This window comes from Myotis lucifugus, unplaced genomic scaffold (genome assembly GCF_000147115.1).
Source record: "Myotis lucifugus unplaced genomic scaffold, Myoluc2.0 scaffold_9, whole genome shotgun sequence".
In the NCBI taxonomy this organism is placed as follows: Eukaryota; Metazoa; Chordata; class Mammalia; order Chiroptera; family Vespertilionidae; genus Myotis; species Myotis lucifugus.
In genome coordinates this window covers 10773712-10785142 of record NW_005871057.1, presented here as the reverse complement: position 1 = coordinate 10785142, position 11431 = coordinate 10773712, and the positions used below count along the sequence as shown (strand labels likewise).

The 11431-nt window shown below is 39.1% G+C and overlaps 1 protein-coding gene across 1 annotated transcript in view; it reads left to right on the top strand.

Moving 5' to 3' along the window:
- The window catches only part of CEP290 (centrosomal protein 290), a 118495-nt gene that overhangs the window by 42770 nt on the left and 64294 nt on the right, over window positions 1–11431 (top strand). Inside the window, exons 23-25 of the mRNA XM_023749772.1 lie at window positions 2096–2211; window positions 9728–9830; window positions 10083–10313. Of these exons, the coding sequence (XP_023605540.1) occupies window positions 2096–2211; window positions 9728–9830; window positions 10083–10313 (450 nt within the window). The remainder of the gene's footprint in view (window positions 1–2095; window positions 2212–9727; window positions 9831–10082; window positions 10314–11431) is intronic.

The following is an 11431-nucleotide window of genomic DNA, read 5'->3' as shown; positions in this document are numbered from 1 at the left end:
TTAGCCGCCATCTTTGTTGGTGGTTTAATTTGCATATCACGCTGATTAGCCAATGGGAGGCGTGGCGAAGGTACCATGTTTGTCTATTATTAGATAGGATAGGATGTCCCTATTTTCCCCCTTTTGCCCCCTCTACCCAGCTCTTGCCCCCCACTTCTCTCTGGCTATCACCATACTGTTGTCTGTGTCCATGGGTTGTGCATATATTTTCTTTGGCTAATCCCTTCTTTAAATTCACTTCTTTAAATTTTTATTTTCAGATAATTGCTTATAACTGCACTATTATATATTTTCTATTATATCATTTAGAATTAAGATATTTTTTAATTGAACCCTTGTAAATTTTAGCACAATTTAATAAATTATGCTAGAAGCAATTAGGAGATTTTTCATGTAATGCATACACATTTCAATTAATATTTTATTAATTTTTAATATTTTAATTTGAAATAATCTCATACGTGTAAAAAAAACTATAAAATACTACAGCATATTATATGTACCCTTCACCCAATTTCTTAGGTGTTAATAATTTAAACATAACCATTATACAACTAACAAAATTTGGAATATATTTTTCTTATAATCTCTTTAATGTTACTTAATTCATTTACTTTGTTTTTGTTAATCTTCACCCAAGGATATTTTTCCATTGAATTTTAGAGAGAGTGAAGGGAAAGGGAGAGACACATTGATTGGTTGCCTCCTGCACATGCTCTGATAGGGACTGGGGATCAAACCAGCAACTGAGGTACATGCCCTTGACTGGAACTGAACCTGGGACCCTTCAGTTTAAGGGCTAATGCTCTATCCACTGAGAAAAACAGGCTGCAGCTTAAGTCATTTACTTTTAATTTATATGTGTCTTTATATTTAAAGTGAGTTTTGTTTTTGATTCATGCTCATAATCTGTCTTTTAATTGGTGCATTTATGCCACTGACTTTCAGAGTGCTTACTGATAGAGTTACTACCATATTAGGCGGCTTCTGGGGCTTCTGGGGCCCACCAGTGGCCTGGGACCAGATCGGATCCCGGATGGCAAGGCAGGCCGACTGCTGGGGCTTCTGGGGCGGGCATGCCTTGCCACCCGGGACCCGCTGATGTGGTCCCAGGTGGCCGGCCTGCCCTCGATGGCGGCACGCTGGTGGTTCGCGCTGTCCCGTCCTGCCTGCAGTATGCAAATTAGCCGCCATCTTTGTTGGTGGTTAATTTGCATATCGTGCTGATTAGCCAATGGGAGGTGTAGCGAAGGTACGGTCAATTATCATGTTTGTCTATTATTAGATAGGATATACTAGAGGCCCAGTGCACAACATTTGTGCACTAAGGGGTTGGGGGGTCCTTCAGCCCAGCCTGAGCCCTCTCACAGTCTGGGACCCCTCGGGGGATGTCCACCTGCCAGCTTATGCCCGCTCACCTGGCTTCTGGCTGAGTGGCACTCTCCTGTGGGAGAGCACTGACTACCAGGGGACAGATCCTGTGTTGAGTGTCTGCCTCCTGGTGGTCAGTGTGTGTCATAGCAACCGGTGGTTCCGCCGTTCGGTTAATTTGCATATTAGGGTTTTATTATATAGAATACTAGAGGCCCAGTGCATGAAATTGTGCACCGGAAGGGTCCCTAGGCCTGGCCAGCGATCAGGGCCAATCGGGCCCTTCTGGATGTTGGCTGGGACCTTTATTCCGCGCTGCCCCCTGGTGGTCAGCCCATGTCATAGCGAGCAGTCAAACTCTCAAGGGGACAATTTGCATATTAGCCCTTTATTATATAGGATGTTCATGAAAGGGTATGTGGGACTGAGTGACTAAAGGTAAGTATACAACTACTGCATCTGATAATTTGTGTGGTTACTGTAACTATCATATATGATAAAATTAATTTTACCTGTTTTATAGTACTTCTCTTTTACATATATTGCCTCATTCCATATGCCTTAAACAAAGATATTCAAAATAATCAGAAATGAACTGTGTTACTTAAGGTGATTTTCTCCTTTATATAGTTTTCTATACTCTTGCCAGAATATAAATTTCTACCTTCAGATTTAAAATGTATTCTGATGTTTTTTACATTCTTATTTCTAAACCCATTTTTAGGAACTAGAATATAAAGAAAATAAGTTAAAGGATTTAGAAGATTCTCTTGAAGAGTATAACAGAAAATTTGCAGTAATTCGTCATCAACAAAGCTTATTATATAAAGAATATCTAAGGTATAAGTGTTGGCAACATTTTATAAATGTAATTGCAAAATATTCATGTTAATAATGAACAGAACATAAAAAATTTACATATTTTGCTTATCCTTCCCTCCTGCCTCTCCCACTCCACTTTATCTGTGTCAGTTTAGTATCTGTAAAATTCTGTGATAATAATACCTTTTTCATGGAGTGTTCTGAAACAGGTGAGTTATATGAAAATGGTCAGATATGAGAATTTTGTAAATGTCATGGCACATATGAACATTTTGTGTCAGCTGTTGGCATCATTTTTTATCATCACCATCATCATTCATATTTTCATAGGGGACTAATGTGTTTCTTCTTATCTCTGCCAACCCATTTATATCAATAGAAAAAAAAATTTTAGTAGTAATTAGAATACTTGATGAAAGGTGATTTAAACTCTAAGGGTGATTATTATCTGATCTAATAAGAAACCCATAGCTAATTATAGGTAGGTCATATTCTCTCCTACTGACGTTATAAAATAGATACAGGAGTACAAGGAAGATAGAACTATTTCGCCCATTGAAGAAGAGGGGCATTTTTTCCACACAACTTTTTATTTTTTGATAAAAATTTTTTTCCAGAGGCTCTGGCAGACTGTGATTTAGATCTTATTAGCCAGAATTGGGCTAATGAGCTAAGTCTTAAACATTGTCAGTGGCAGACAGAATGACAGCATAATTAGTTTATGCCAAGCTGATTGCAGGTGACTTTGGAATATCTCTTGGTTATGCAACAGTGTCTAACACATCTTTTTTATTTTTTAAAATTTATCTTTATTGTTGAAAGTATTGCAGATGTCCCCTTTTCTCCCCCCATTAACTCCCTCCACCCTACACCTACCCCCTCCCCAGGCCTTCCCTGTACTATTATCTGTCCATGAGCTATGCATATATGCATATAAGTTCTTTGGTTAATCTCTTCCCAACCCTCACCCCCTTCCCTCTGAAATTGGTCAGCCTGTTGCAGGCGTTAATGTCTCTGGGTCTATTTTGTTCACAAGATTCCACATATAAGTGAGATCACATGATACTTATTTTTCTCTGGCTGGCTTATTTTGTTTAGCATAATACTTTCCAGGTTCTTCCATGCTGTCTCAAAGGGAAAGAGATCCTTCTTTTTTACAGATGCATATTGTTCCATGGTGTAAATGTACCACAGCATTTTTATCCTTTCATCTACTGATGGGCACTTGGGCTGTTTCCAGAGTGTAGCTATCTCTCTATATATAGAAAATAGAGAAATATGCTAATTAACCGGGACGCCATAACGGATCGACCGAACAGGAGAAGGCTGTGCACGCAGCATCGGGGGTGGAGTGGCAGGGGCCTGCACTGGAGGAGGGTCTGGTCAGCAGCCGCCGAGGCTGCTTCAAGGGCTGGAGAGGGAGGTGGGGTTGGACCTGCAGTGGCCGCAGATGCTGCGGGGCCCGGGGAGCCAGGCAGGGCGGGACTGGCAACTCCAGGGTGGGTGGTGCAGCTGACCTGCCCCGAGGCGGGTCCGGCCGTGCAGCTTGACAGCAGACAGTAGGGCTTGCTTGGCCGTAGCCGCAGTGACCCGCGAGCAGCAGCGTGCCGCAGCAGCACTCAGCAGGACTGCTTGTCGTTGCCATGGCGACGTGCAAGCAGGGCAGCATGGCATGCCGGCAGCACCCCAGAAGGGCCTGCTTGCCGGTTGCATGGGGGGGGAAGCAGGCAGGCCCTGCAGAGAGCAGAGAACCACGGGGAGCGGGCCTAAGCCATCAGTAGGACATTCCCTGAGGGCTCCCGGATTGGAGAGGGTGCAGTTCGAGCTGAGGGACCGCCCCCCCCCCCCACATGAATTTCGGGCACTGGGCCTCTAGTTGTAAATAATACTGCTATGAACATAGGGGTGCATGCATTCTCTCTGATTGGTGTTTCTGGTTTCTTAGGATAGATTCCTAGAAGTGGAATTATTGGGTCAAATGGCAGTTCCATTTTTAATTTTTTGAGCAAACTACATACTGTTTTCAATAGTGGTTGTATCAGTCTGCATTCCCACCAGCAGTGTACTAGGGTTCCTTTTTTTCCACATCCTCGCCAGCACTTGTGTTAATGTGTTGATGATAGTGTGAGATGGTACCTCATTGTCATTTTAATGTGCATCTCTCTACTAATTAGTGACGTTGGACATTTTTCATCTGTCTCTTGGCCATTTATATGTCCTCTTTAGACAAGTGTCTATTCTCAGGTCCTCTGCCTATTTTTTAATTGGGTTGTTTGTCTTCCTTTTTTGAGTTGTATGAGTACTTTATAAATTTTGGAAATTAACCCCTTATCAGATATATCATTGGAAAATATGTTCTCCCATACAGTGGGTTCCCTTTTTATTTTGATGCTCGTTTCTTTTGCTGTGCAGAAGCTTTTTAGTTTGATGTAGTCCCATTTGTTTATTTTTTCCTTTGTTTCTTTTGCCCTACTCATTGTATCAGTGAAAATTCTGCTACTTGAGATGTTTGTTATTTTGCTGCTTACATTTTCTTCTAGAATTTTTATGGTTTCATGACTTACATTTAAGTATTTTATCCAATTTGAATTTATTATTGTGTATGGTGTAAGTTGGTGGTCTAGTTTAATTTTTTTTGCATGTATCTGTCCAGTTTTCCAAACACCATTTATTGAAAGAGACTGTCTTTACTCCATTTTATGCTCTTGCCTCCTTTGTCAAATATTAACTGAGCATAATGGCTTGGGTCAATTTCTGGGATCTCTGTTTTGTTGCATTGATCTATATGCCTTTTCTTACTCCAGTACCAGACTGTTTTGATTACAGTGGCTTTTTAGTATAATGTGATATTTGGTATTGTGATCCCTTCAACTTTGTTCCTCTTTCTCAAGATTGCTGTGGCTATTTTTTGTTTCCATATGGATATTTGGAGTATTTGTTCTAGATCTGTGAAATATGTCATTGGTATTTTGATAGGAATTTCATTGGATCTATAAATTGCTTTGGGAAGTATGGACATTTTAATGATACTAATTCTACCAATCCATGAACACAATATATTCTTCCACTTGTTTATGTCTTCTTCCATCTTTTTTAAACAATCTATAGTTTTCTTACTAGAGGTGTTTTACCTCCTAGTTAAGTTTATTACTAAGTATCTTAATTTTGTTTTGTTACAATGGTAAATGGGATTTTTTTTAGTTTCTGTTTCTGAAAGTTCATTATTGGTGTATAAAAATGCCATTGATTTCTGGATGTTAAATTTGTATCTGCTACATTACCAAATTCATTTATTAAATCTAGTAATTTTTGATGGAATCTCTACGGTTTTCTATGTATAATATCATGTCATCTGTGAATAATGACAGTTTTACACCACCTTTCCAGTTTGGATGTCTTTTTTTTTCTTCTTTTCTTTTATGATTAGTGTGGGTAGGACTTTTGGTATGATGTCGAATAAAAGTGGTAAAAGTGGACATCTCTGTCTTGTTCCTGTTCTTAGGGGAAATGGTTTTAGTTTTTGTCCATTGAATATGATGTTGGCTGTAGGTTTGTCATATATGGCCTTTATTATGTTGAGGTATGATCCCTCTATTCCTACTTTGCTGAGAGTTTTTATCAACAACTAGAGGCCCAGTTCACGAAATTCATGCACTGGTGCGGTCCCTAGGCCTGGCTGGCAATTGAAGTGGGAGCGTGTGGTGTGGAAGGGCAGGTCCCAGCTGACCTTTGGGTCCTGGGCAGCACCTGGGCCCCACTCCTCCCCCCTTGCCACCACCACTGGTCGCTGTCTGCAGGGCTATTGGCAGGGTGCTCAGTCACCTGCTCCACCATCCCGCCATGGTCCTGCTCTCATTGGGGCCCATTGGGACCAGCAGAGTATCCACTGCCACCTGCTGCCAGCTCCACATTGCCGACGCCCGCCATGTTCCGCATCGCTCCCTGGTGGTCAGCACACGTCATAGCGAGCAGTCAAACTCCCAGTTGAGGGGACAGTTTGCATATTAGGCTTTCATTATATTGAATGGGTGTTGGATTTTGTCAAATGCATTTTCTGGGTCTATTGATGTGATGATGTGATTTTTGTCTTTCAATTTGTTTATGTAATGTATCACATTTATTGATTTGCGAATATTGTGCCAGCCTTGCATCTCTGAAATAAATTCCACTTGATCATGGTGTATGATCTTTTTAATATATTGCTGAATCTGACTTGGTAATATTTTTTTTTTTTTTCCGATGCAAAAGCATAAGAGTCTTTATTCTGTAATTCTTTTTCTTTGTAGTGTCTTTAGTTTTAGATTTAGGATAATTCTTGCCTCATAGAAAGTGCTTGAAAGTATTCCTTTCTCTTGGATTTTTGGACTAGTTTGAGGAGCGTAGGTATTATTTCTTCTTTAATTATTTGGTAAAACTTCCATTGAAGCTATCTGTAACAGGGCTTTTGTTTGCCGGGAGTTTTTTTTCTCATTATTGCTTCAATTTCATGGTTGTTATCGCTCTATTCAAATTTCCTGATGCTTGATTAAACTTTGGAAGATTATAGTTTTCGAGGAATTTTTTCATTTTGTCCAAGTTTCTAGCTTGTTGGCAAACAGATGTTTAGTATTTTCTTACAATCCTTTGTATTTCTGTGGTGTCAGTTGTTATAGCACCTCTTTTCATTTCTGATTCTATTTATTTGGGTCCTCTCTCATTGTTTCTTGATGATTCTGGCTAAAGGTTCATCAATCTTGTTTATTTTTTAAAGAACCAGCTCTTGGTTTCATTCATCTTTAGTATTGGTTTTTAGTCTTTGTCATTTATTTCCCTTCTGATCTTTATTATTTTCTTCCTAATACTTACTCTGGGCTTTTCTTGTTGTTCTTTTTCTAATTCTTTAAGTTGTGGGATTAGATTGTTTATTGGAAATTTTTCTTATTTCTTGAGATAGGCCTGTAGTGCTATGAACTTTGTTCTCTGTACTGCTTTTGCTGTGGTCCATAGATTTTGGATTGTTGGGTGTTCATTTTCATTTGTTTCCAGGAAGTTTTTTATTTCTTCTTTGATCTCATTGGTAACCCATTCATTCTTTAATAACATACCATTTAACCTCCATGTGTTTGACTTTTTTTGGATGCTTTTATTGCAGGTGATTTTTAGTGTAGGCCATTGTGATCTGAGAAGATGCTTGATATGATTTCAATCTTCTTGAACTTGTAGAGACTTAGTATGGTCCTAACATGTGGTCTGTCTTTGAGAATGCCCCATGTGCACTTGAGAAGAATGTATGTTTTCTAACTTTGGGGGGAAATGTTCTGTAAATGCCAATTGAATCCATTTAATCTAGTGTGTTGTTTAGGGTCACTGTTTCCTTGTTGATTTTTTGTCTAGAAGATATATCCAATAATGCTAGTGGTTTATTAAAGTCCCCTACTATGATTGTATTCTTGTCAATCTCTCACCTAAAATCCTCCAGAAATTTTTTTTATATATTTGGGTGCTCTTGTATTGGGTGCATATATGTTTACCAGGGTTATGTCATCTTTTTTGGATCCATCTCTTTAGTATTATGAAGTAGCCTTCATTGTCTCTTACTATGGCATTTTTTTTTTATTTACTTTATTTATTTATTTATTTATGTTTTAATTTTTTTTATTGCTTAAAGCATTACAAAGGGTATTACATATGTGTCCTTTTTTTCCCCCGCCTTTGACAATACCCCGGCTTCCCCTACCCCCCAGTGTCTTATGTCCATTGGTTATGCTCATATGCATGCATACAAGTCCTTCAGTTGATCTCTTACCCCCCTCCCTCCTGAACTATGGCATTTTTTGAAGTCTATTTTGTCAGATCTGAATATTGTTACCCCAGCTTTTTTCATTTTCATTTGCATGGACAATTTTTTTTTTATCTTTTCACTTTCATCCTGTGTGAGTCTTTTGTTCCAAAGTTGGTCTATATAGACAGCATATAAATGGGTCATGTTTTCTTATCCATTCAGCTACCCTATGTCTTTTTTTTAATAATTCTATTGAATTCAGAGAGGAAGAGAGAGGGAGAGAGAGATAGAAACATCAATGATGAGAGAGAATCATTGATCAGGTGCCTTCTGTGCGCCCCCTCCTGGGATTGAGCCCACAACCTGGATATTGCCCTTAACTGTAATTGAACCAGGGCGCCTTCAGTCTGCAGGCCGACACTCTATCCACTGAGCCAAACCGGCTAGGGCTACTCTATGTCTTTTGATTGAGCATTTAAGTCATTTACATTTAAGGTTATTATTGATAGGTACCTATTTGTTGCCATTTTTATTCTTTATCCCTGTGACACATCTTTTTTTTTTATTGTTTAACATTGTACATATGTCTCCTTTTTCCCGATTGACCCCCCAGCCACTCCCACCCCCGAGGGCAAGCCCCAACTACCCCAGTGTCTGTGTCCATTGGTTATGCAAATATGCATGCATACAAGCCCTTTGGTTGATCTCTAATCCCCCCACCCCCTGCCATTTGTCTCTGGATCTATTTTTGTTCATCAGTTCATGTTGATCATTATATCCCACATATGAGTGAGATCATGATATTTATCTTTCTCTGACTGGCTTATTTTGCTTAGCATAATGCTCTCCAATTCCATCCATGCTGTTGCAAATGGTAAAAGTTCCTTCTCTTTTATAGCGGCATAGTATTCCATTGTGTAGATATACCAAAAGTTTTTTAATTTACTCATCTGCTGATGGGCACTTAGGTTGTTTCTAAATCTTAGCTATTGTAAATTGTGCTGCTATGAACTTAGGGGTGCATATATTCTTTCTGATTGGTGTTTCTGGTTTCTTGGGATATAGTCCTAGAAATGAGATTACTGGGTCAAATGGGAGCTCCATTTTTAATTTTTTGAGGAAACTCCATACTCTCTTCTTTTACGTCCAATGATTTCTAATTTGATTTATATTCTAAATATTTTGCAAATATTTAACACTCAAGTTTAAGAGTAGGGTCAGAATATTGAGACTTTATTTCTAGAATTAATTTGAGGGATTGTCTATTTTCCTAATGATTTTCTATTTTTAATGAAATGTTTATAAGATTCAGCAGCAATTGTTATATTGGTACAATTGTAGGGTGATGATTCATGGTATAATAAAAATGATTGATAAAATAATTTTTTTACCTTTGATTTATTACATAAAAATGTCTTTCAGGCTAAATCTTTTTTTGAAGAGAATTTTGACATTCTTATCTTATTAGGTACTGAGTAGCTACAGTGACTCTTTAAAAATACGTTTTAATTGATTTCAGAGAGGAAGGGAGAGAAAAATAGAAACACTAATTATGAGAGTGAATCATTGATTGGATGCCTCCTGCACGTTCCCTACAGGGATCGAGCCTGCAACCCAGGCACGTGCCCTGATGGAATCGAACTGTGACATGGTTTATAGGTCGACGCTCAACCACTGAGACTAGGGACTCTTGTTTTATGAGACATTTTCTCTTCCTGCAGTAAATATTTTATTAGGTTTAGCATATTGTCATTTTTATTTTTATTTTTTTAGTGAAAAGGAGACCTGGAAAACAGAATCTGAAACAATGAAAGAGGAAAAGAAAAAACTTGATAGTCAAATTCAACAAGATGCTATAAAAGTAAAAGAATATAATGTAAGTAAAACATTTTTTAAGTCAATGTACGATATTGTAGCCTGGCCTGAGTTGCTCAGTGGTTGAGCGTCTACCCATGAACCCGGAGGTCACAGTTCAATTCCAGGTCAGTGCACATGCGGGCTCGATCCTCTGTGGGTGGCGTCCAGAAGGCAGCAGATCAATGATTCTTTCACATGAGGGAATATAGATGATATTGTGTAAACTAAGATAGCTAAAATTAACAAGTAATATAAATGTGTCTTTGTGCAGAACTTGCTCAGTACTCTTCAGATGGATTCAGATGAAATGAAAAGAACACTTTCCGATTATAGCAGAAAAATCACTGTCTTGCAAGTCAATGAAAAGTCACTCATAAGACAATATACTACTTTAATAGAAATGGAGCACCAACTTAGAAAAGAAAATGACAAACAGAAGAATGAATTGATATCAATGGAAGCTGAAGTTGGTGAAAAAATTGGACGTTTACAACGATTTAAGGTATATCTGAATATTTATCTTTGAAAATTTTCAAACATGAAGAAGAAAGGATAGTATAATGAACACCTAATATCTGGATTAATAGCTAACATTTATTACCACTGTGCCATAATTGCTTCTATTTTTTGTAGGAGTATTTAAGTTACAGACATTTCTCTCCTAATTATTTTAGCGTGCATCTCTAAAATCAAAACTTTTTTGACATAACCACTATAACTTTATTACACCTATTAAAATTGATAAGAATTCTTATATCATCTAATGTCCAGACAATATTTGTATTTACTTAGTTGTCCTAGGATTCAGTTAAGGACCTTGCATTTTTTTTTAATGTTACATGTCTTTTTAATATAGAATCCCCTAGTTTTTTTCTCTCTGAAAAATGTTGATGATTTATTCTATCTAATAAAGAGAGAATATGCTAATTGAACCTCACACCATTGCAAAGATGGTGGCGCCCACAGCCAATAAGGAGTAAATATGCTAATTGACTGTCCCACCCTCAAAGAGGGCGGTGCCCACAGCCAATAAGGAGGGAATATGCTCATTGACTGCCATGCCCTCAAAGATGGCGGCGCCCACAACCACAAGATGGTGGCGCCCAGTCCCCTCAGCCCTTCCGGGGTGGCAGGTGTGCACCAAGGCTAGGCCTGCCCCCAGGCGGGACTGGCTGCTCTGCCACCTGCCTCCAGAGTCCCCCAGTACCCTCACCCTTTCGGGATGGCAGGCATGCACCAAGGATAGACCTGCCCAACAGCGGGCCGGGATGCTCGGCCCATATGCCACACATAATACTTAGACCCCTGAAGACCACTAGCCACGCTTGGTTTGTTCTGAGGTGCGGGGAAATAGGTGCTGGGTCAGGGAATTGGGCGTTTATCACGTGGGCCCCAACGGAATGATAATGTGCGTGGACATTTTCGCGTGAATGCCAGGTTTAACTGTCAAAACCGAAGGAGTTACTTGAACTGGGGATAAAACAAGGCACAGTAGAAACGAAGCCGCTGGCTGCGTGTTCGAGAATTGGGCAAAGCCGCGTGGCCAAAGATGACATCAACTTATTTTAATTTTTCAGAACCGTGAAGTTCTCCCCAATATTGTTGTAATATTTTATGGCT